Genomic DNA, 27,599 nt, shown 5'->3' with positions numbered 1-27,599 from the left:
CGCTTTAGGATACGATTTACGATGGGCGTGTTTGGCTTATATTATATATTTTTTTTCGTCACCCAGTTTCTCTGTAAACATTGCGATTGGACAAGCGGTCCCGTTGTGGTCATATAGATATTATAGATATGCAAAATATGTATTACGGTCGTGCTCGTATATCGTATTAGTGTATTACCTATATATGGGTGGGTGCGTGTGAAACCGATATTATTATTACCTTTAGGCTATAATTCCCGTTGCCAATACGCCGGCAAAACGTTGTATAAAAATAGTGTAGGTATTAATAATAATATGCTAATGCGTACAACAGGTGAAAGGCCTCCCCCGACGTGAAATGATAAAAATAATAATAATACAATCGGCCGAGTGATGTCACCCGTGTGGCCGTGCGGCGGCGTAAGGTATTCGCGGTCCAAGTTGAAGGTTGCCGCCACAGCCGTTCCCGTATAGCGTAATGCAAATGAAGACAAGGTTCACGACTGCACGTGCGTCGCGTTTACTTACGAAAAAAAATATATAAAGATTTTTTTTTCAACTCTCTGCCGGTTTCGCGAGCCCAAATACGGTCGAATATCAGTCGGGCGACGGGTATCGAATTCACGGGAAAATTAATATAATAATAATAACATGATATTATCATATCATCATTTCATATTATTATTATACGAAATATGGTGAAAATACCTGTATGCACGTGTATAATATCGATATGCACACACACGCCTGCTGCAGGCAGCAGCAGATGACGATCAGCGTTATAAATACGCATGCTGGAATTCCACGTTCCAACGGCACTTGTTATTTATTATTTTCCGCAGCGTTATACGCGTTTATTCAAACAAGTTGAAACAACGACACCCGAAGGACATGCAGAAATTACATATTTTCCAGTATCATACTGACAGTATGAACCTATACAGTTAAAATTCCTATATCCATCTGCAGTATTGAATCATTGGAACTGCTCAATTTTATGCCTCACATGTCGTCACTAATTATTTAGAAAATGGGCTACTAAGAAGACTATAATGACTAGGGCTAGGGACTTCAAGGAGTTTGCAAGTTTTTCTATAATCATTAAAAACATACCTAAGTAATATAGAAATTTGTTTCGTAGCAATACGAGTTTATATTTAAAATTTTTAGTTGTAAAAAGTTATAGTGTAAAGTTTATTTTTAGTATAAAAAAAAATTAATTTTAAATAGATCTCCTGGATCTGAGATATTAGTATGCTGGTTTTATTTATAATAAAATAAAATAATTATTATTATTATTATTTATATAAAATAAAGTTTGTTTTTTTTTCTGATCGCTCGCATTGTTATTTATCGGTACCTACTACATCACACGCGTGATTCCCTCAAACTCATCAACAAAACAGAAAAGAAAATGAATAAAACGAAATTTTTTTGGTATGAATTAGGTACATATTAGAATATATTAAAATAAAAATGCTTTATCCAATACTATGATTTTTTTTTTAATTGCATATTTTAGGAAGTCTCTAGCCCTGCTAATGACCAACGACAATGTAAAGTTGTGTAATAAATTATAATAATAAGTCATAATTATGATAACAAATAGTAGCTACACATTTACATATTATATTAAATATTAATATTATTATAATGATACTGATTATGAGCGAAATAAGTTAATTTTTACACTTAAACATTTGTTGGATTTTAAATTCTGAATGGTAAGATAAATATTACATTTATATGTGTGTGTGTGTTTTTTTTGTGGGTAGGTAGGTACACGATAAGTATTTAGTAGTTAGAATAATGTTAAATGCATCGATGTTCCACTTCAGTATCTTTTCCTGTGGGTAAGTGAATCTAGTTGCGGTGAATTCGGGAGGATGAAATTAAAAAAAAAATTGCCTGTAGTTTTCAAAAGAGCTGGAACAATTTTCACTAAACGCTCATATTAGAATTTTCTATACACCATAACATTTTAAAAATATTTTTACTTATGTTGAGCTTTTTATAGGCATGTGAAATTATCGATTATTATTAGTTTTTTTTGAAAATTTATGAGGAACGAACATGAAAATATTTTGAGGTTATAGAGGTCTTCTGTTAATCACAGAATATAATTTATGATAAGACCGCTATTAGAATGAGAGGCATTGATAAAATCAGTCTTTCTCTCTTCCCCATTCCGGCACACTACCCTCTATTTTGTTAATATATAGCCATATTGTCTATCCATTCTCTATAATATCTATGTTAGGAACAGATAATAAATAGAGGTTACATCTCCAACTTTGTGAGTGGTTGCTGGTAGGAAATCGATTTTGTGTTTTTATTGTAATTCTAAAAGAATAACCGTATAGATTTTTAAATTTTCAAAAAATATTGGTATAAATTTGATAGAACTCTAAAAATAATTTGATCTTTTTTGAGTTATTTATAGACATTTGAAATGTCGATTTTTTTTTATTTTCTTGTATTATATTGTTATTTATACTCCAATATTGTACATCAACATCAACTTAAGAATCCGAAAATACTAATCACGCTTGATCATATTATGTACCAGGTACCTAGGTAATATTTTCTTTACATCTTGTTTATTATATTAACTATAAAGTGTATATTTTAGTGTATATTATTTATATTTAAATGTATTAGAATGACTGATCTCAAAAGTAATGGGACCACTATGGGCAGTTAATTCAACACTTAGATTTAAAAGAGTCCTTAAGTGACAGCTACTTCATAACACAATTAGTATGACTGTGCAACGCAATTTTAAGGGACTGTGGGTGACACTTAGTTTAATTTTAAGTAACACTTAAATAACTGTCCATACGGGTGATAATATTATAATACTAAACATCAATAATTTATACAACATTATTACAACACTACAGTGTTTAATTTTATTTTATAAATAAAAGTGTGTATTGCTTGCAAATGCGTGTGCATAAATACGTGGTCTAGCTGAGTGCCAACATTATTTTGAGTTTATATCGTTAAATGATAATTTAATAGTTAGTTATGGCGAGTATTGTATTAATAAATAGCATGATATATTATTAGTACTTCGTTGGGTCACAACAAAATAATTTATATTATTTTTATTAATTTTAAAATAATCACGTTGCTTCATCGGCCAAGTAATATGTTTACGGAAGGATAATGCGCTCGTATCCTCTGACATCTAATGCTATCGATCCAAAGCGTTTTCCTTTTAATACGAGAATCGTCCTCGAGTAACGAACGCGCCTCTTGCAACCCCCCGTGTCCTGTTCTGGCACAATACAACTGATAATTGAGCGTGTTTAATTGATCGCTTAAGTTTTTCACTTCCGAAATAAGGCTAAAAGAAAATATTGTTATTTATTTATATTATATAATATAAATTATTGGTATAACACGTAGGAAAACAAGGAAGATTTTCATTATAGTATATAGTTGTAGAGCGTCGAGGTGATGCAGAATACCTTAGTTGTGCATTATCCTTGACGTTCTCATCCCCCGGACGTTTCAGCCGATTGTGTAACCTTGTTTCAGCAGTTTGTTTTGCTTTTTCTAAATTCATTATTACGCGAATGAGATCTCCGATTAAATTTTCCGAATCGCCCAACCGTTGAACCACCTAGATTATTTTTAATCAATGAAACAAAATGTATAAAATTATAAAAGTTACTACGGGTACAATATAGATATTGTAGACACATTTCCTATAGTTGGAATGTATTACTGAATAAGAATAATGTACATATACCATTAATTAAGAAATAACTAACTTAAACATAAATTAAATATAAAAATTATCATTAAATTTGTATTATAAAATATAATTATAATATTTTCAAGTCCATAAAATAATATTAACACGTAGTGTGTAAATGGTATAGTTTATAAATCCTAATAAATTGATTAAAATGTCAAGTCTCCAACAACTTATTAAAAACATTATCCATGTTAAAAGCAATTTAAAAATTAATGGAACGAAATTGTGTTTTAGTTACCTAACGTAAATGTCACTTTTATCTAAATGAAGTAAGATACTTTTATTACACTTTAAGCGTTGAGAACTGCTTTAAATGTTAAAGACTATTATAAATAGTTGATTATTAGTAGATTGCGATTTGCTGATAGTATTTGAGAATAAAATACGAAATTATTGCGTAGGGACATTGAACTCAAGTTGCAAGTTTAATTAATTAGAGGCGTAAATGCGTAATCACTTCAGCTTGTAATTTTTTATATCTAATTATATATTAGCTTCATGTTACGACAATGGATATTTAATTGATAGCAATATTTTAATACACACACCTAGGTATTTAAAGGTCAAAAGTTAAATCCAACGTAATTATATACGCATTATTTTAGAGAATTAAAAATTGTTAAAATTGCATATATAGATGATATACGTATTTTTCAATTTAAAAATGGAATTTATTAATCAATTAATTATTTAGTTACTTGTTTCAAGTCATTCTCTATTGCTTGTCCAATTTGTTGTGTATCGGATATGAACCGCGCCAGAGCAATGTCAACTGTGTCAGCTTGATCTCTTAATCTATTTGCACTTTTTTTGAGTACATCGTCAACTATGGATCTCAATTGTCTTGATTCGTTCAAAACTTGTTCAGCTTCTTCATATAAACTTTTAGTAATTGATTCCCATTCTGGTACTGACAAACAAGTGCTATAGTAATAAAAAATAATAATGTATGTGAATATTAAATATCAAGAGCACAAATTTCAAAATTATTTGTGACAATGCGATGGTCATACTTTTCAGAATCTTTGATAACATCTGCATGTGACATAATAATAGGTGTCTGAATATTCAGCCCTAAATTGATGGTATCAATTTGAAATGACTGATATTTATCACTCCAATTTTTTTCGAGTCGAACCTTCACATTTTTATTGCGGTTTAATTGATCTTTTATCTGGGACAATGTGCGACAAAATAAATTTCCGATTTCAGTAATTAGTTCTTTTTCCTATTTATACATTATTATAGAATTTAAGATTTCAATTAAACTGTAATTTATGATTAAAAGTAATACTTTAACAAGCTCCACTTGTCCAGGATCTAAAGTGAGATCCGTTTCCAATCTAAACGACCGTCGTTCTAAGCACTCAGTAGATATGGAGCATATAATACGCAATGCCGTTTGGGCTTTTTGAATTTTTGTTTTACTCAAAATTAGTAAATCGATTTCGTTTCGCATGTTTTCTATAACTTGGAACATGTGTGCTTTCCATCTATCTATGTTTCTAGTCATACCGGCAATTTTATTGGTACTATCTGACATACTTTTATCCGCAGACCCGGATAATGTGTTTATTGCGCGCTGCACATTATACTCAACCCTAGGTTTATATTTATTTAATAGTATATTACATATTATTATATTATTATAATAAGATAGTTTTAAAATAATATACTTATATTGTAAAATCTTACACATTTGATTGATGATGCCCTTGAACTGATCGGCTTAGTAGTTCCTCGTTGTGTTTCTGCCATTGAAGAAATGTACAAAAATTGTTCGCCAGTTTGGGTTTATCTGCACAGATGTCATGAGTGACACATGATTTTGGGACGTCTTGGTTGTTCATTCCAGATAAATCATCGGAAATCATATCACACATTGAGAGCTGACGGTTAGGGGTTGACGATTTCTCCATGATGGTGAACTATTTTAAGAAAAAATCCTAAAAAAGGAATTTTAAATATCTAGATAATATTTTTTAGTTTATGAATACATTTTTTCTATTTTTTAGTATAAATTATTAAATACCTTCGTGTATCTTGAATTTAAATCTCTATTAAATAATATTCGTAATTTGCGCTATAAATAACAATAGTTTATGAATTTTAAATATCATTGAGTAGATGACCTAAATATTGGAGTTGAAAAATGATTACATTCTAGTATGAAAAAAAAAATAAACGAAATAAAGAGTTATCATTCACAGATGTATAATTTAATATTTAATAATGAAAAATGTATCTATAGGTATTGTATTATGAATATTTATACTTATTACTTATACATCAATAATTATATCGACATTTCCAGACGCTTCCAAATGTTTTATTTGATTTTGAGTGTTATATGATTGTTTTAGGTATTGTTAACTATCTATTATAATTGATTTGGAAGTGTCAATTAATTAATAATTTATGTTTACTGAACAATTTAGTAAAGAATATAATATACTATTTAATAATACGTATGATTCAAACAATATAGAATATGTTAATTATTTAACTCACAATTTTGAAATGATAGGTATATTAATTGTTACATAACATTTAGAAACACAAAACAACTTACCTACTTATATTGGTAAAGAATATGAAGCGCTGGTGCGTCGGGTCTCCTTTAAGGAGAATAATGTCTAATCAATATCTACCTATAATATTCAACAGTATCGTAGCAACGTAAATATTATGTTATAACTTTATATGGACAAAAAAAATAAAATGCAAATTGTTGTAAATTAATAATAATTACAATTGTGTGGGTGGGGTTTTAAATGGTACAAAACCTATGATTTAAAAAGACTGTACGCCCTTGACTTTGTACGAAATATAGTTGCCTCTCGCGTGGTACCTATCATGGTTCAATAACCTAAACAATAATCTCAGATGTGCTTGTAATATTGCATATCTCATAAACATCGGGGCGTTTTATAATAAACAATAAAATAATTATTATGTATTACCGTTTGAATTACTATGGAATCAATTAGTACATAAATTATATTATCATTATGATGTATAAAAGATTTTATTTGTTAAAATTATCATCTAAAATCAATAACTTCCTACGTTCTTTTAGAAATGAACTTTATAAATAAACTTTACTATACGAAAGATTGAAAACTATTAACGGTGTATAAGTTATTGTGTCAGATTTTACTCTATAGAGTCTAGTGAAAATAATCTATGCTTCTAAGTTAGTTCTAAAAAATATGAAACAAATCAATGCTGATTATAGATATCAACACAATGGAAAATTATAATACAAAAATAATAATTCTTTATCTATACCTATATGATTAAAAGTATATTATGTAAGGTTACAATAAATAAATATAATAGCCCTGATTTTACTCTTCTTATACATTATAACTGTAATAAATTATATGAAATATGGACCTCAAACTAGGTAGCAAATAAATAAAAAATTCGAAATATCGAAAATCCGCTATTTAGGTATTATATATTATTATTTTGATAATAATTGAAGGCGGGATCCTCATATTAACAATTTAGTTGGTAAGCTACGCTCCATAACTTATAAATTCGTTAAACTAAAAGACATGTTATTGATTAAAACTGTACGTAACATGTATAATTTTTTGTCACACCTACACCGAAAGTTTTGTTTTCGATTTTACATTCTTATAAAGCACACTAAAACACACATTTTGGAATAAAAAAATTGGAAAATCGATAGGTTGCTAAACCAGAATCGTTCCGGTTTTACTAATATTCGAGAACATAAAGCTTATAATAATTATCTGCCTGTAAAATATACTAAAAAATCTGTTGGACCATCTTTTGTCGATTATCTGGGACCAAACTTTTATATCCAAATTCCTATCACCACAAAGAAAGATATTCACTCAGGATTATTTAACAGGAAAAAAATAAAAATAGTGTATAACTGGCTATTTTCAAAACTATAATCATTATAAATAATTTAGTTAGCAATAGAATAATTTTTGCTCGTTGATAGTTTTATAAGTATTGTATCTTTTGTAATTAACTATGAAATTATGTTCTGTATATACTTATTTCCACTATAACTTGAAGGTATTTCATTTAACTATCTAACTGTAAATCTTTTATTGCTGTTAATTTATTATAATTATAATAACTGTTAAATTACTTTTAGAAATATTAATTTAATAGAATTTTAAAAAAAAATTATCAAATTGAAGTTAAAATAATACATTTGAAAATTAATACTTCTTAATAGTTATTTTACAAAATATCTATAACTTAACGAGAATAAAACTAAAACATAAAATATAATAATTATAATATAAAAACTGAACAAGTATAGGTAACCTAAGTCCTCTGTAGTTAGTGAGTTTAGCGCGTACCTTGTTAAATTAAATAGAGTCAAAATACAACTAAAAATTAAACCATACATATAAAATAATAATATTATTAACCTTTTGTTGGTCATAAATCATTGAGGGTGTGTTTTTAATTTGTTGGTATAGATCCAATGGGGATTTATGTAAAATAACCAAATACAATTCACGATTTGTTTTGTACAATATATTGGTATAGGTAATTTTTTACCTTCGTATTTTATTTCAGACCAAATATTATGTATTATTAATTAGTTATTAGCAACAGAGCAACATGTTGTAATCGTACCACAATTTATTAATTTTTCTAATTATATTGTGGTTGTAAGTAGGGCCGTTTAAACATTTTGCTTTAATGGTATTAGTTCAATCAAAGCTGAATATTTAATTGTAATTTAATATTCATGTGTTGTATTATTTCTTTATTGATTCACAGACTCACAGTATGTGCTCGATATTATAAATGTAACGGAAATGATAGGGCCACGTTGACATAATAATATATTATCCTTGTCTTTAACCTATTAAATGTATTAGCATTAAGGGTCATCAGTAGTGTGTTCAAATACTTCAAATTGATTGCGTTAATAGAACTGTATGTATGAATACGAATATCTCATTGATTAAAAATTTGATAGGCCAATACTAATACCTATATGAATATTTTTTAGTTAGAACAATTAAGAGTTAAGATGATACCTCTCTATTATAAATGTTTTATCATTTTACTCTCAACATAATATGATTTTCAACCATTATAAAATAATATTCTACAAATCATTCACGAAAACTACCAATATATTATATCATATATGTGTATAACAAATCAGAGATATTAATTTTAGTTAAACCAGTTAATAGATAAATATTAATATCCTATTTTGTATAGTAGGCAATGCCTGTACCTATTTATATGTTATTTATTCCCATTAATATTATATTGTATAAAAATCAAATACCTACCATTTTGTTTTATTTAATATTCATTCAACAAACATATTATATTTAATGTTTGACAATACTAATAACTTGAATTATTTAAAACAATTATTGTTATAATTATTACCAAGTTATCGTTCAAAATAAAAATAAAATTATCATAGTATATTACATGCGTTAACATAACTTGCACAAACCTAACCTTGCTGAGTTAAGTAATAATATATAATATAATATTATATTATACGTATTAGGTATCCCACCTGACGATGCTCGGGCCAAAGATTTGTATTTTCAATAAATATATTTGTTCAAACCAACATCTATTTTTAACTTTATAACCACAATTGAGTTACATAAATTAGTTATAAGATTGAACCACCAAATTTGTTAACAGTTATGTACCTACCTAAATTATTATGTTTGGCGATCATGAATAAACGTGATGAGGCAAAGTGTAGCCAGTGTAGGTACCTAATACCTATGCATAAAATAACAATATGCTGTCATTAAAACTCAGAAGAGGATATCACCATTGTTTTTGAAAAAAATAAGTTCCACAAAAATTAAAAATCCAATTCTAAATAAAAATATTATTTATTCAAATATTATTATATTAATAGCTGTAGAATTATATACAATAGCCAAGATAGAAACGCTATAAATATATTGTATTATATTGACGACAACAAGACACGACAAATAATGGACACGATGCTATAGGTATACAAGTTGAATTTGGATATCTTATAGTTTTGTGTATACTCGGAAGAATTGGGAGATTGTGTTATTTGTATCATACACAATTAAATTATTCAAAGAGTACCTATTGTTTAAAATTGGTATTTACTTGCCCCTGAATTATTAAAATCGTATTTTATTTTATTTATAATAACTTACATATTTGAGTTAGTTATAAATCAAAATTATATATATTTTACTTTTCAGGCTTGTATGAATCGTAAAGTGACTGAAATTCTAATATATTATTTATTATTCGATTAATACGACGTATTTCCCCCAATATTTGAAATAATATCGGAAATTTTTTAAAATAATTTAGCAATCAACTACGAAGACTCAAATTTGTTTTTGTTTAATGAGTATATACCATTTCAATATAGGAGTACATTGTGCTCGATATTATAAATGTAACGATACATATTATTTTATGTTAACATAGGTACTGTATTATGAACATTTTATAATAATTTATCAATATATAATAATGAGTATCAGCTGTTATTGTAAATATACCTATTCCTTCGCTGGTAACGTAAAACAACTAGGTAGGTATTTATTAAAACTTCATTTTCGGTATCGGGGTTGTAAGGAAACTGGTCATATCTTTTCAATGTGTACGATTAAAGTGAATTAAACAGTATTACGTGATAATAAAAAGTGGTCTAACGAATGGTGGCCAAACATCAGATTTTCCCGAATGTCCTCACTCCTCAAAACTACTCCGAAGTCCTACCCACAATATTGTCACACAATAATGTATCCCTCTCCAATGCAAATCATCACATATCCTTAACATTGTTCAATATGAGTAAAATTACAAGCTTGTTATTAGTATCAAAAATAAATGAGCGAATACATTTTGAGTTTTGAAAGACTTTAATCAAAATATAATTACCATTAACAATTTCAACATTTATATAGAACAGAAAAGCAAACTACTATATCTTTGTGATTTTCATCTACGTATTTTTTAAGTATTTTTGCATATAAAAGTAGACATTTTTGTATTTATCGCACAATGGCAATTCCACTCCGATCGGATATGAATAAACAACGTTATTATTAATCATTTCAATCATTTTCTCGTCTACCATCATGTGTTTATAATCCATTCCAGAAATTATATTTACAAATGGCGGGTTGATACAATACTGTGAAATAAACAAAACAAATTATTAGTATTGGTTCACCGTGTTTTCCCTTAATTTTAACACAGGAAAACCGGAAATAAATGGAAATTCCCTCAATTAAACTTACATCTTTTAAGTTGGTACTATAAAATTTAGACGTTTTTTCGTATCTAAATATTACAACTTTTGATTGTATTTTATTCGTAAGTGGCTTGGTCTCTAGTAATGCTTGTAATCTACAGCGAATAGTATTTAAAGCTTTCTGAGTGTTTTTTTCAAATTGTTTTTGAGAAGCAGATATGTTTATCAACTGAAATTCTTCATCGTATTTTTTTATTGTATGTATAGATAACTATATTATAAACAATTAAAACAATTTTCTTTTAGTATTTAACTAATTTTCAATAAAAGTAAATTAAATATTGAAACATACCATACTTAGAATCATAACAATGAATCTAATAAATAAATAATTAAAAATGTTTGCAAAAGTGCTAGTATTTATAAAATAATTGTTTAACGTCATTGGCGTATTCAAGGATGGTAGGGGGTTGTACTCCAAAAAAAATAAAAGATTCTGTTTAACGTAATTATATGATATCTCTATTCTCTACTAAATTAATTCTTTCACGCACATAAAATGTACATGATGTTCATACCCAAAAAATTATTTAAGAATATCAGACTTACTACTTTAAAGTATATAAATATTTTAGATGTAAAATTATGATAAATATATTTATTTTTATATTTACCTCACTTGATAATGTACCATATATCGAGTTAAGTTTTTTGGTAATATATCCATTAGAGAGAAAATGTTTCGCACATCCAACCAATATTTCTGGATCGCCTTCTAATAATGTTACGGTAGTCAATGTTCCTTCCGCTTCCAATATTTGAGCCATTTTAAGAGCAACAGTTCCGCCCCAAGTTTCACCAATTAGAGATACATATTTTTGATTTGTAATCTTTTTTAGTTTCTGCGTTCAAATTAAATATAAATTAATTTACTTATATTTAGTGTAAAGTGTAAGTGCGTTTACACTCCTTACATTTACTAAAATCTGTGATATTTCATCAATCGAGCCGATATCGTCTGGTAATTGAGCTTCAAAAACTGGGTAACTCAATTTTTCATAAAACGCTTTTATGAGTTTTGGTTTAAATCCCGGTATTAAGAACACAGGCATTACAGATTTCAGTTGTGATAATCTAGGACTTCTTGTCGAGACTTCAACAAATTCTGTTTCTTGAGTTTGTGTATCATTAAGACAATGTAACTCATCACTTGATTCGGGTAAAATATTTGTGATAATATTATTAATTTGTTGATAGCCTAAAAAAAAAAAGATATTATGGAGCTGTATTTGAAAACTAATCAAACAGTAATAATTAAGTAATAAATAATTAATACATTTAAAATGATTTATGCATAATTAATACTTTGGTAACTTATTTACTTTAATTGAATATCCAATAGGTACCATGATCTAATTATTATTTTTTTTTTATTACCTTATCTGACATTTAAAATTAAAATTTGTACTTTTCATTGAACAGACATAAATTAAAAGAAAGGTACCTAATAATACCTAATTCTATACTTAGAACATATTACTGTGATTAATGAATTCTAGGATATTAAATGTATTAAAATTACTAGAATTATTAAAAAGTTTTGTTTGTTGAAAGCACCACGTTTGCAAAAATATTTAAAACAATTCATAAAGTTACAATTAAATCTAGTGGGCGTTGGAAAGCACATTATACATTTTGTAAAGTTATTGTTTGCGAAATTGGTTAAATATTATCATAACATCGAACCTTGCTATTTTATATTGCATTATATTTTCAATGTATTTAGTTATAATAGAAAAAAATAAAATGTCGTACGTATTATAAGTAGCATGCTACTAGATATTTTTTCTCTGCCAGTAGAATTGAGGAATCTTAGATGTGTTTTTAGGTATAGTGCAGTGTGAAATATCTATTGTAGCATCCTACATTTTATTAGGAAATTAATTTAATATTTTTTTTTTATTGATTTTTGTTTAATTATAAATAAAGTGTTACGAAAATCAGTTAAAAAAAAAGTTACACCCAGTCCAAAAACATACCTTTGTTAAAATAAAATTACTATATTTAATATTACTAAAATAATATTAAATAAATTTAATAATTTATATGCATGTATACAAATATAGTATAAAATACAATATATTATATATTTATTTTGAGATTCAAATGCATTTATCTCAGTAAAAATTTGATTTCCACCACCAAGCCCGAATTAAGAATGGTCAGGGGGGGGGGGGGTGTTCGGTCCCGGGGACAATTGACATTAAGGACCGGCTTCTTTATAGAAAATATGTTTTTTGATGCATACATTGAAAAGAAATTTCAAATACTTAATAAAATAATAATATTCAAATCATGAACGATTAATCATAAGTTATAACTAATGATGAATTCACAGTACATTGAATATGATTAAAATATGATCAGGTTGATAAATTAGTGATAATGGGACTTGTAAACAACGTAGTTCAGTGTATTAGGTAGGTACATGATACTCGTATTACTATTATATATGTAGTATGTACTACTTACATTGATTTATATTCCTGGACAATTAATAACATTAACATATCCAAATATTAATTGATATAAGTTATCAGTTGTTTTTGACCTACTCACACGAGTTAACAATATTTTATATCAAGTGTCTAACTTGAAGTATAATTGTGGTTTTTGGACGTTTTGGTAACTTAGTTTATATTTGTTCGAATAATTTATAGCAATAAGTATTATACAGTATGAGATACCTACATGCCACATGGTAATAGTATTATTAGGAACTTATTTAATTTTAATTTTAATTCTTAAAAGAAGACAATCGTAAAATTATGAACGACCATAAAAAATAGGTAATCAAAATAGTTTCGCAGTAAGGTCAGTTTAAGTTCGAGTATGGGGCTCGCCTATGTATTTGGTGTTCTGGGGACCAATCAATCTTTAATCCGGGCTTTTGATCCACGTTTTTTTGTATAGTATAGGTAATAAAATTGTATTACACTCGGATTTAAGAGAGCCGGGTTCAGAGCACACGAATGAAGAAGAGTCTGCTGCGTATGATTTCTGTAATAAAATATCCAACGAAGGCAATATTTTGGTTGTATTTGTCGGTGTCGAAGACATTCCATCCCAAGAAATATTAAAAGCGTTAAAACCAATTGATTTGAGCTCAGCACAAATAGAACTTCCGTTACTTAATATACATACGAATGAAGTCGTTAGTGTTTGGTTCATATGTTTTTCAAAAGCATATCGAAGATTATTCATTTTATTAATATCAATCTATGGCAAAAAAAAATATTCATAAACAATTAAATTCTAAATGTATACGCATTACGCACTTATTAAAGTGTATTAGATAATTTTATAGTACCTGGTTGACAATAAAAATTGCATCTAAAACTTTAAAATTTGTCAAATAATTTAACCAATTAAGTGATTCCTCTTTTGTTTTTAAATTAAAATCTGATTCAATTTGTATGGATACGTTTCGAGAGATGAGTCTATCAAATCTATTTTGAAAAATATAACCATGCAAAGTATCATACATTTAACGATAATATATTATTACAATAATCTTAAAAGTATTTACGAACCTTCTACAAACAGTCGATGACATTAAACACCTTTTGACCACGATTACAATTTTTTGAGCTCCTCGTTCGACCAACCATTCGGCGAGGTCTATCCAATCTCCTCTATTTCCTGCAATATCAAATTAAAACACATTTTGATGAATTGATTGAATGAATTTAATGCAGGAGAAAAATATTTACCAACTATTAGGTAAATTTTATCAGGATGACATTCATACATAATATTACATTCGATTTTTTCCTTTAAATTAGAACTCTCAACATTATTGATACTATTGTTTAATGACAATACCACTTTTTCAGACGTTACTGATGAAGCGTTAGTTCTAAATCAAACACGAATCAATAAAAATATTATATAGTTAGCTTAGACTTTATTTAGGTTATTTACCTCATTGTGTCAAAAATGTTACCACCACCAAACGACGAAGTTACGATACGACTACGCATAGGTTTAACAATGCCTTTATTTAATCCATCCATAAGTGCTTGCTGTACAATTTGTTTGTTGTGATCACTTTCATTTAACAACATGTTTGAACTGACAGCGAAAAACGACGTGTTTCGCAAGAATATTCGTGTACCTATCGAATCATAACATTTGCTTTTAGAAACTTTATTAATTATAAAGTAAACCTAACGGTTAAAATATAATAATATATTATATTGTATTGTATCTATTTCAATATTAATATTATTGTAAGACTACCTAAATGTCTTTGGTTCTTCATATCTGATTTTGAGAAATGGAATAAATTTCCAAAAAAAGCTAATGCACGAAATGCAGCTTGGAATGCATTACCATTCAAAAAGTTCAATATAATATCTATACCCTTTGACTTGGTTATCATTTTTAGTTGAACATCGAAATTGTCGTTTGTGTTTATAAGTATTTTTGACCGCGATAGCTGTTAATCAAATATAAATTAATTTAATAACTTTGTTTGCCGTCAGTCATCACTCATCATTGTGGTTAATAACTTAATACCTCTGGGAAGATACTAGAAAGTTGTTCTGCTTGATGGTCCGATTCTACAATAGCGTATGTCTCGCACTTAATACCTAAGCTTATCGCAATCGCAGCTTGACCAATAGGGTGCAACCCCGAAGTTACTAAAATAGAATTATTCTTTTGGAGATTACATAAGATATTGAACACATAATAGGTCTGAAACACCGAAAAAAAAATGTCGGTTTGTCGTTAATCAATTTAAAGTGTACCTATAATCAGTATAACCTACCATAGCGTAAGTTAGAGGAACAGTAGTCGCTTCTTCCAATGACCACGTAGATGGTACAGGCCATGATAATAGCGGGTCATAAATCATCTTAGATGACATTTCTTTGAGTGAAGTGATTCCCATAATGGTTTTGTTATCAACATACCCCGAGTACTCCAAAAGTCCAAATTCATTCTAATTAAAATAAATAATATATTACATTTTAAACATATAGTTCTCAATATAAAATAATTACTTCCGTGCTTTCTTCAACAACTAAATCTTTGAAATTTAAACCTAGATATTTTACTGCCAATTTATTTTTACTGAAATAATGTAAATTAGCATACAAAATTGAATGTACAATTAAAACATTTTTTTTTAAATTTAACTTACGTTTTTGTAGTGACATTTTTAAATTCTAAATTTTTGTTGACTTTAATATTGTCTTTTAAATCTTGAAGAACAATTCTTTTATAAGAACCCCAACCACCATTTTTAAAAATATTTACTACTAAATCTTTCGATAGTTGATGTGTATAGAATGACTGATGGGAGTCAAAATCTGGTGCGTTTGAATCCAAAATAAACACGAATCTAACAAAAATATATAAATATATTTAAGTGTTTTTATATTGGAACCAATTGTACCTAAGTTCTGTTCAGGGTATTTACCTTAATTTCTTTGATTTATACTTATGCAACATTTCTTTAACATAAGTGGTGATGCCTTCTAATGGCGCAGACCTTGAAATTATATAGATCATGTCTTTTGATGAATTATATGTTTCTAATGCTCTCCAAATGCTCAAATCGTATAAATCATTTGTTGGTTTTATAGATATTATATTTTTTCCTACGGTCATTACCTAGAAATAATAATGATTATAGAAATTATTCAATGAGAAAAAATGATTATAATATGATTAACCTTTTTCATCAATCCTAAACAGTTGTTATTGTCAAATCGTTGTTGTGTGATTATTTTCCAATCTTTGAGGTCTTGTAGTTTTTTTTTTGAACACACTATTATGTAACCACATTTTATATTGACTAAAGCTCTCATCGTATCTTGTAAGTAATTAACATTAGTGACTGTGATTAATTTTCTAGATTCATCATTTTCTGGTTGTTTCTCAACGTCGTGCCAGTTTAATATCTCATTCTAATGGTTAGATGTTATTATGATTTTATTAGTTAATATATTTTTTTAAATTATATTTACAAAAATAAATGCACTTACATTCATTGATAGTTGATTTTCAAAGATTTGTTTGATTGTTTTTGTACATAATTTAGATATCTGATCGTCAAAATGGTACGGAGTACATAAAATTAGTTTTTCAGAGGTTTTATCGAAATTATCTGTTATTATATCCATAGAGTCGTAGATGAATTGGTCGATGTTCTAAAAGTAAAAAATGTATTTTCTGTGTACTACAATAACTTACAACAGGTTTATTTTTATAATTATTTATTAATCTTTTTCAATTATATACTTATATTTAGTATCGATTTATTTTAAATTATATTAGTTTTGGTTTGAAAAAATTATAGGTGCGAGTTTTCTATATATTAACTATAAGCACGAGAGATTTGACTTTTAAAATTATAACAGTAATAATACCTAAAGGCTAAAGTAAAGTAGATACTAAATGCCTTAGAATTAATACTTTAGGTATTTAAATTCTATACGAAACAGCTCTAACTAGAGGGATTTGCTCCAAAGTAATTATGATTTCCGTATAATATTTATATCGTATATTATTAATTATTATGTATTTTTGAACTAGGCTAACTGAATATTATTAATATTTTATTTACTTATGAAGGTTGTTGCTGTAAGTTGTTATTGAACTGAAACTTTTTACTAATATTTCTTTTCTATAGCATTTTTCTATAGTCAGTTAAGCTAATATACAAACCACAGCTCATTAGTATTTACTTAGTGATCACAAAAATTAAGTAGGTATTCACTACATGAATCTTTTTACTGGGAGTGAAATCGTAATTTTATTTTATGGTCCCAGACCGTTGTATTTATCTATTATTGTTTTTATAATATATTATACTGAACAATATATCTGTAAAATTTGCATAATCTATGTTTAGTATAAATATACTTGTTTATAATTTAACTCACAAATAGCTTTAAAATTATCTTATAATTCACATTTATATGATACGTAGTCAGTACATTATATGCTTAATAGATAAACTTAATACATACTTTTTATTTATGTTTAAATTTGTATAAGTAGTTAAATGAAACATTACTTTGCATCGTGAGAGGTTGAATTGAATAAATATATCTTCTTGTAAATGGACTACTGCAGAATTAGTTTTCAGCAATACTAAATGCCCGTTTTTTACACCTGTTATATTTATTCCATCACATGTTATTTCTTTAGTTGCTGTGTTGTAATTTACACTTACATCTTAAAACAAAAGTATAATTGCTACATTTTAGTAAATAAAAACGCTTAATCATTATGTGCGGTGCTGATATTACCTTTTTCGTTATTTGTTTTGAACATCGTTGGGTTTATACTAATTTGTCTAACGGAAATCGGAGTTTCTATTGGACATGTACCTAAATGTTCTAATATAGGAAATTTCAATAAGCCATCAAGAAAGTAAATCCAATCATTTTTCCATTTTATATTTCCTTGGATATAATTTTTATAAATATCAAATTTGGTTATATTTTTGTAATCGTCTCCTAGGTTGAATCCGTTGTTTTCAAAAACTGCATATATTTCTTCTTCCAGTACACACCCTTGGAACTCATCAGATGTTACATCTAATTCCATAATTTTTTTTGTATTTATATTTGAATGTACATTGTTCAAGAAGCTTATTTGACCAGAAAAAATGACCTCATCGTTTAAATTGTATTCAAAATGACCAGATCCCCACTGAATCATTATATTACCTTCAACTGTATCTGTAAGATTAAGATATCACGTTGTTAACTTAGACATTGAAATTAAATATTTTAGCTGGTATCAATATTTACTATTTGGATGAACTTTGATATTATTTTTAAAACACAGATTATCGAACTGAACAGACTCATCAGAAAACGTTTTAGAATTAATTTCAACAAACATTTCCCAAACATTTATCTAAACAAATCATAATTTAATTATATGAAACGGTCTAGCAAAGGATTAGTAAAATGAATATCTAAATATAAATATGTATGGAATCAATTTACTTGCCAGCATATAAGCAAATGGTATAATATGGACACCATGGATTTGGTACTTGATTAGATGAATACTATCATTAATAATTATTGATGTCGTTCTTTCACCAAAGAATCCATGTATCTAATATTAAAGTAAAATATATGAAATAAATATTTAAAAAAAAAAACAATACTAATAATATAGTCTTAGAGAAATAAAATAAAACAATAATATTATTCAAATTTGAATCGAATGCGTAATATTACTTGTGAATTAGTTACAACAGTTGTCCATTGCTCATTATGGTCCCAAAAAGGCAAACTTTGAATACAAGGAGTACCTCGGCTAACAGGAAATGTAACTTTTGGATAAATATATTTGATTTTCGGATTAACGCCATTTGTATACATTCTAAAATAAACAAAAAATAATACACGGTATACCAGTAAAATAATACTATATAATACAGTACGCCTGTTTCTGCGCATTTAAGAACGCGTTGTCCAACCTAACAATATTATATTTAATGTAAGATTGTTGACCCGACAAAGATATATTATGTAAATTGTGTAAGCAACTCAAAAAAAATCTTAAAGAAAACGATCCATGACTTACTTTCCAATAGCAGTAAGTAGAAATCGAATTGAATCACCAAACATCCTTTTTGTTAGTGGTATATTGGTCACTGTTTCAGGTAATGCTTCTCTTAAAATTGCTTGTAGAAGACCGTGAGGAGCAATTTCAATTACTATGGCGTCACTAGGTATGTGTTTTAGAACGTCCTCAAATAACACACTACTCAATAGATTGTTTGTATGATATTCTGGAGAAGAATATTTTGCGAGGTCAGACTCCCATTCAGTTTCTGGCAACGAACTACTAAGCCATTTACACGACCTTTTCTTTGGTACTTTGATCACCTATAAAAAAAAATGTATAGACAAAGTTGGAATGAAATTAATATAATTAATTTAATTGTTGAACAAACATCTTTTAAATAGTTAAGTAGAGTCGGACCAGCGGATTGAATATATCTACTGTGAAACGCTATGCCAGCAACGTTGACGGATTTTGCGAAGACACCTTCGGATTTTAGTTTTGACACGAACTCGTTGATACTTTCAACAGGACCAGATATTGTGCAGCTAGTGGCACTATTACGACAAGCGACGTCAATGTCATGGGGAAGTTTGTCTTTGATTTGGTCATATCCCAGTCCTAAACAAAAAGTTCAAATAAAAAATAAACTCAAAATACTCTGGTGGTATATTGTGGATATTACCAATGGCGGCCATCATGCCAGGAATGACGTCTGTTTCTAGAGTAGCTTGACCTCGGGCGTAAGCAGCTAATATCATTTCTTCAGCCGTAAAACAACCATCTGCGTAGGCACATCCCAATTCTCCAACCGAGTGGCCTATGATCCCATCGGGAGTAATGTCTAATGCTCTCAACACTTCTACTAATCCAATCTAAAAAATATGAATATTTATACTTCTTTTCCAAATGTATTTGAATCGTCGAACTAGATACAGACCTGAACTGCAGCGATTCCGACAAATGAATTGAGAATGTTGTCAAAAAGTTTTGGATTTTGACTGGTCAAAATATTCTTGATATCAACTCCTTTTGGTTTTAGTATAATATCACATTTGTTAATGGCATCATCAAAAACTGGAATTTTCATAAGATCTGTTCCCATTCCTTGCCATTGTGATCCCATACCGGAGAAAATAAACCATATTTTGCGTTTCTTCATATTAACATTCTATAAATGTTATTCTTATATTATATTTTTACTGTTAAATATTAATCTCATTTTATTGAAGTGAAACTTCTGTACCGAGGGTACAACGTCAGAAAAACATAGATATCACTAAAAACTACGAATGAAGTTTCACGCTTTATATGCACGTGCTTACACATACACATGGTGTTTTGAATAATGTATAATTAAATCACAGCAATAATATTTAGTAAGTGTGATTTACCCAAACTTCATCTATCCGTGATTCATCTATGTTGGGGAAAATAGAAAAAGTTCTGAAGAAATGAGCATTGATATTTCCAGTAAACACGTCATTGGTCAACGCTAAATATTCCGGATCATTTCCATGATACTTGATCTAATTAATTGTATGAATAATTAAAATAATATATAGCTTATATTTAAGTTGAATAAAATAATTATGTATAGTTTAAACAGCAAAATTGAATTCAAATATGGATTTACCTTTTTTACAGTCGCTCTAGCATTTTCTTCATTCCGGCCAGATGCTAATATAAGCCTTGGTATATAATCATTACTGTCTATGTTTTTGAATATCTCTTTTACTTTACTATTCTTTTTTAGAATAACATGACTAAATGCATTTAAAAAACCAAAAGAATTGACTCCAATGATGTCACCTTTGAAAAGAGTTTTTTCTGTGATTACCTGCATGATCAAATTATAAACATTCATATATTTTACGTTCCTATATGGATGAACAATATTTATTTTAATCAACGTACATTTTTCATCAAATATTAATTATTACAAATTATGAAGAACCTAACAGCTATAAAATCTCACTTGAATTTTTCCATTTTTTAATGCTGCTACACTTTTATTTGGTTCCGAGTAATTTATATTGGGTGGTATATAGCCACTTTCGAGTATAATGATCGCTTTAATAATTGACATAAAGAGACCAGACACTTCGCAATGGCCAATATTACTCTTTACGGAACCTACTTTTAATGGAATATTTCTTCGTTTTGTACAAAATACTTTTTCCATAATATTTAATTCCATAGCATCTTCACTCTATAAAATTAACCCAAAATTACATTAATACATATTCCTACCGATTCATTGCGAATATGATTTAAACTCCATGATTTAACCTTCTAAGAATAACATCTATAATTTAAAATTCATTAAAAATGTGTATACCTATATTCATTGAATTTTGGAATACTTAGAATGATAGAATGGTTCAATGTACTGTATGATAATAATTTTGAATATATTATATAAACGGTAATTTATAAAAATAGAGTTAAATAAAATTAATCTTGAAGAATAGTTTTATTTTTAATCACGGAGCATGATTAATAATTCCACCAACTAGTTTTTTCATTGTCAAATTAATTTTATTCCTATATCAATAATACATCACAATACATTTTAAACCTTTACCAATGACAAATTAAATAGGTAAATGTGTTGTTGTTGAAATTGACCAATTTTAACTTATTAGTGTAATTTTTATAAACTTTAATCATCGGTTAATCATAATATAGTGTTTTTCCAAACACAGGTAAATATTACCTTTATCCCTGATCCGTAAGCTTCAATGTATTCTACAGAAGCTGGATCGATGTTTGCCTGCTTATAAGAATCCAACAGTAATGACTTAAAGTGATTTCCATTGTGCTCAGTTATATGCCCTTCGTGGTCTCCAAACTGGACTGATCTTACACTCAATAACGTTCCATAGGAGCGTTTTGCTTCAGATGCTTTTTGAAGATACATAACAATACAAGCTTCTGATCTGTTATAGCCATCAGCTAAGAATAATATGAAAAAACTGTTTATCGTATTATATTTAAAATTTTAAACACAATATTTGTAAGACGGTTTGTGTGTATTAATAAGTTATATATTTGTTTTTATTGATTAGGTAGGTAGGTAGTTAATTACTATAAATGAATTTATAGAAGTACCTTTATCCCTAATGGTAGGTAATACCTACTAGGTATTCCTAATTAATAATTATATAAAAAAATATTTATTTTTATTGATAGGTAAAAAAAAAGTCAGTGTGATTATAATATTATATAGTTATTATATTTTTTTTTAAAAATATTTACCATCAGAACTGAATGATTTTGTTTGGAAACTTTGATTCAATCTATTCAATCCTTGGAATTGGAATTGTATTTCTGGTCTAAGAGCCAAATTTGTAACCCCAACAATTGCAGAAGATATGAAACCATTTTCAATCATTTGTTTGGCCTTTTCTAAAGCATTTGACCCACAAATCCATCCTCCGTCCATTGTGAAACTGGGGCCTGTATTAAAGTTATTTGTGTGCAGTTACAATATTATTTTTAGTCTTTATTCAATATACCTATTAAATTAAGGATGTATGAAACGCGATTTGCTTGCATTGTTCTACTCCGTCCTAACATTGAAAAAGCAGCAGTTTTAGAGGAGTCCAATGTAAACATTTCTGTTTCACTGATAGCTGAACCAGAAAATACAGCTGTATTTGTTCCACGTAAATCTCCTGGACTTAAACCGGCATCGAAAACCGCTTCAATTGAACGTTCTATGAAGATTCTTGTCATTGGATCCATTACTTCGGCTAGTTTAGGATGAGCACTGAAGAACGTTGCATCAAATTTGTTAACATTTTTCAGTTTTCCGGTTCCAGAAATAGCGCCAAGTTCATCTATTAAACATAATATCATAAATAAATAAATAAATAAATACAAATTATTAACGAAAATATAGAAAAAAACTGAAAAGTAATAAATTGTGTACTTGGTTTCCATCTTCTTGAATCGATTGTTACTCCATTTGTTTTGTTAAATAATAAGTATTTTAACTCTTCCATCGTATCGCATTCAGGAAATACTCCTCCAACACCCGATATTACGACTTCTTCTTTTTGTACAGCCATGTTTTTTTAATTATTCACCGCCTTATAATAAAAATATATAAATAGTTTACTTTCCATAAAAAATTATAGAGCATTTATAGCAGTATTAAAAATAATAAATAATAATATATAAGTCATTACGTCATACAACAAATTTTATTGAATTTCAAACACAACATTTGTCTTTAATTAATTGAATTAACATTGTTGAAAATATCTATACCAAATTAAAATCCTCTACTAGGACAATACTTCCAGAAAAAAATGTTTGTATTCAGCCTAAAATCATATATATATATTAAAATTATAATATATAAAATATAAATTATGTCTGGAAAATGTTGAGGAGAGACTACCCATTAATGACACTCATATCATTAATAATTAAAAAACTATTATTATTTTTTTTTTTTGATGAGGGGTCATCACAACTTTCTATTTAATGTTATAATGGCTTCATAGTTTCAAAAAATCGATCACCCCCTTGAAACACTTATGGATCCAAACTAATTCACATAGGTATATATTTAGTAGAGAAATATCAGTTAATTCTATACAATTGATACCCTTATTATACGAAGAAATTAGAGAACCTATCAGAAATTTATATTTTATGTTTAAACTAATTTTATTTATTAATTATGGAATAGCCACAGTAAGTACAATAATTACGTACTGTAGATATACCAGATAAAGTACTTATTTGAATTCAATATAAATATTAAACATACAATTAACAATTAATTATAAGCTTATGAAAGTCATAATAATTTTTAATATTTGAATGGACTATTGTATCGTTTATTTCGTTATTTGTAACCTATATTTTGTATCGCCATAACTAGCCCATGCCGTTGTGGGTACTAATATTTATAAATAAATAATTGGAACATATTTTTCATTTTTATTGTATTTATATATCTACATTTACATAGGTACTACAATTACATTGATAAAAGTTTAAAATTAAATCGAATCCACATTGAAATCATGAATTTTTATCATGTTGTTCCAGAATGGAATTATTTAAAATGTGTATTCAAAGTATGTTTATTGTTTATGCATATGATATAATAAATGCAGCGGAAACATAAAGCCACAATTAAATTATTTCTCCTTTTTAACCCATTCGACATATTAGCATTAAATTAATTATATATTTATAATAGTTTCCATTGGCTCCACACAGTATTAGTCTGCTATTGTACAATTTCAAGGTTAATTAATTTACTAATTATTTCATTGTTTCCGTTTATTTTATAATATTATATTAAACGTTTAGATAATTTATACTGCCGATTCCAACAAACTATGTAATTTCCATACAAATCATGTGCTAAAATTAAATTCTGGTGTTTTCATTGTAAGATTCGCGAATTTTAATGTAATTATACGCCAGGGTGGTGGTAGAAATAGTCATAAACATTGATTGTTTTATTGTTTAAAAACCTATCAATATTAATTATTTAGATATTTAGATAGGTACTAAGTACCTAAAAACAATCATAGAAATTATATTCACTGAAATATAAAATATAAAAACACAATACTTTTTTATATAGGTAATAGAGATATCAGAGATATATTTTAAATTGATATGATTTAGATAAAATTTAGCCCTATTAGTTATAACTTATAAGTACCTTATATTACTATATAGTTACTGATTAGTATAATTTATAGTATGATGATTAATTGTCTGCACCTAACTTTATAATATTCCTTTTAATGGTACCTTGTCCAAATCGTTCAAATGTCATGTAATCAAATTAAAATACAAAAGTTTTATATTTTTAAATCAATGTTATACGTTATGGTACAATATTATTGTAAAATATATCAGTTAAATTAAATAACAAAAATTAAAATCTATGCTAAGAATGGCTACAAAACTAAAAATTGGTAAAACTTATGTAGGTACTACCTAGTGTATATGTATATTATGCACAGTCTTGTAAAGTATTCAAATGAAAGTATTTGAATACTTTTTTTATATTCGAATACTATTTTAAATACTTTTTTTAAAAAGTATTCAAATACGTATTCTGAATACTTTTATTTGTATTTTTTATCCATTAAAAAAATACTTTTTTCCGATCCAGAAAAATAGTTTTAAATTTGTGACAATACATAGTATAAATCATGAATATTAATTTTATTCTTTGAACGAAATATAATATTGGCCCATGATATGATTATTTTTATAAACACCAATGTGTTGTATTCCGTATGGCCGAATCATATGTAGTCAAAATGTATAAATAACTTATAATTACGATGTATTTTTAATTATTAGTTAGTAAATGTTAATTACCCACCATTCAAAAACTAGTTGTGCAAAAAAGTATTCTAATATGTATTCTGAATATATTTTTTAAGTACTATTCGAATACGTATTCTGAATACCTTAATTATCATTTATTCAAATATGTATTCGGAATACAAAATAAAAGTATTCTTTACAAGGCTGATTATGCACAATATAGCAACACAAAATATGGATACCTACTTATCATAATGTGTGTATAGGTGGTAGGCTTGTATACTTTCTAACCAATAAACTTATTTAAAAATCACAAAATATAGGTGAAATTCCTTCTAAATGATTACACGTTGATTTAATTGATGATATAAATAATATCTTAGCATATTATAATTTATTGTCAATTGTTTACCAATAAAATACATACTCAACACGCAAGGAAAAGTGTTTTAAATTTTAATAAATATTTCAAAAAGTTTAACATATCAAAACAATTATATAGCTTGGTGTTCACATATTACACGTCTTATTTTTAAAACAAATGATTCTAAATTAATCTATAATTAGATACAGAAAATATATATCTATTATAGATTAGGTAAGTCAAGTGTAAGGTAAGTGTTAAATTAATCAACTTACAGAAGCGATGGTAGTTTATTTTTAGAGGGTTCGGAAACTTATGTCACTTATATAGTTTTATGAAAACATTTTTAAAACTAAAATAATTAAGTAATTAATAAAAATACCGACAAACAATCATTGACATTTTAAAATGAGAATTTCTGAAAAAGTCGAACCAGAATTTTAGGTTGCCTAATCTAACCTAACCTAACCACCCACATACTCCTTCAAAATCACCACTGCCAAGTTATTTGATCGTTCCATATTGTTAAAAAAGATTTATCATTTAATATATTTCATTTTAAAGTAATAAAAATTCACTATCTAGAAACAAATAGTCTGCGTTATTTGAATGGAAATAAAATAATATATAGAATTATTAAGTATTTTGCTTAAATATTATTTATATTTTTAACAATTTAGTTACGGATGTATTGTGACATTACCTGTTTTTGAATTTGTTGCAAAACCGTTAACAAACGTCTGACACTTTCTGAATATAGTACTGAATGTAGAACTTACCACAACTCAACTGTATTCATAATATCGAACAGGAAATAAATTTATTTAAAATACCCATCATAAAACGCATAAAGGTCAAAATTTAAATGTAAATTTAATTATATACATTCTTACCTATTGGGTGAAAAAAGTAATGGATTAGTGATTCATAATAGGTAGACAAAAAAATAAATTACAATATTATAATAACACGACAAATCCCATCATTGTATATTTATAGTATACATAAAGTGTCAACATTCATTATCATAGAACATTACATTCATAAGTATTTATTTTTAATTTTAATCACACTCAACTATATGTTGAGTATGACAATATATAAATATTGATGAGCACTTAACAAGTAAACGGTTTTTTGTTGTCAATAAACGGTTAATAAATGCGTGTATAACAATGACCTGGTTGAATGGTTTTTAATTAATCATGAAGTAAATAACACGCCGTTCCATAATCCTATTAGATAGTAAAATATACCTAAATTACAAAATTACTCTTTTAGTCATTAGGCATACATGCAGTAAGTAATATAATATAAGCACCTAT

The 27,599-nt window shown here is 27.4% G+C and overlaps 3 protein-coding genes across 5 annotated transcripts; all 3 read right to left on the bottom strand.

Annotated features, from left to right (window-relative positions):
* Positions 1–2,662: 2,662 nt before the first annotated feature.
* Positions 2,663–6,391, bottom strand: LOC100570409 (tektin-4). Of its 3 annotated transcripts, none has more exons than XM_016807933.2 (7): positions 6,321–6,391; positions 5,444–5,694; positions 5,043–5,349; positions 4,762–4,976; positions 4,447–4,672; positions 3,456–3,610; positions 2,663–3,331 (listed from the first exon to the last, which is right to left on the bottom strand). In XM_016807933.2, the coding sequence occupies exons 2-7, from the start codon at positions 5,665–5,667 to the stop codon at positions 3,118–3,120; spliced, it is 1,341 nt and encodes a 446-aa protein (XP_016663422.1). In that variant the 5' UTR covers positions 5,668–5,694; positions 6,321–6,391; the 3' UTR covers positions 2,663–3,117. The 3 variants fall into 3 exon arrangements, with proteins under 3 accessions (XP_016663422.1, XP_008187402.1, XP_029342366.1); XM_008189180.3 differs by having other exon boundaries at positions 6,325–6,389; XM_029486506.1 differs by lacking the exon at positions 6,321–6,391 and adding an exon at positions 5,781–5,878 and having other exon boundaries at positions 2,664–3,331.
* A 4,243-nt stretch (positions 6,392–10,634) lies between these two features.
* On the bottom strand, positions 10,635–18,924 carry LOC100159146. The gene is made up of 20 exons (XM_029486505.1): positions 18,821–18,924; positions 18,314–18,748; positions 18,079–18,239; positions 17,045–17,209; positions 16,733–16,966; positions 16,477–16,670; positions 16,198–16,398; positions 16,058–16,127; positions 15,823–15,996; positions 15,570–15,749; positions 15,291–15,489; positions 14,973–15,165; positions 14,762–14,907; positions 14,582–14,690; positions 14,359–14,497; positions 13,985–14,267; positions 11,963–12,246; positions 11,663–11,890; positions 11,035–11,259; positions 10,635–10,928 (listed from the first exon to the last, which is right to left on the bottom strand). The coding sequence occupies exons 1-20, from the start codon at positions 18,912–18,914 to the stop codon at positions 10,737–10,739; spliced, it is 3,906 nt and encodes a 1,301-aa protein (XP_029342365.1). The 5' UTR covers positions 18,915–18,924; the 3' UTR covers positions 10,635–10,736.
* A 50-nt stretch (positions 18,925–18,974) lies between these two features.
* Positions 18,975–27,062, bottom strand: LOC115033772 (fatty acid synthase-like). Its single transcript, XM_029487655.1, has 14 exons — positions 26,978–27,062; positions 23,530–23,689; positions 23,114–23,437; positions 22,854–23,054; positions 22,312–22,550; positions 21,571–21,804; positions 21,229–21,432; positions 20,987–21,121; positions 20,533–20,763; positions 20,278–20,467; positions 19,984–20,213; positions 19,611–19,915; positions 19,262–19,406; positions 18,975–19,136 (listed from the first exon to the last, which is right to left on the bottom strand). The coding sequence occupies exons 2-14, from the start codon at positions 23,666–23,668 to the stop codon at positions 18,975–18,977; spliced, it is 2,739 nt and encodes a 912-aa protein (XP_029343515.1). The 5' UTR covers positions 23,669–23,689; positions 26,978–27,062.
* Between the last annotated feature and the right edge of the window lie 537 nt (positions 27,063–27,599).

This window comes from Acyrthosiphon pisum, chromosome A1, assembly GCF_005508785.2.
Source record: "Acyrthosiphon pisum isolate AL4f chromosome A1, pea_aphid_22Mar2018_4r6ur, whole genome shotgun sequence".
NCBI lineage: Eukaryota > Metazoa > Arthropoda > Insecta > Hemiptera > Aphididae > Acyrthosiphon > Acyrthosiphon pisum.
The sequence above is the reverse complement of the archived record's forward strand: the minus strand, read 5'-3'. Positions and strand labels throughout refer to the sequence as shown.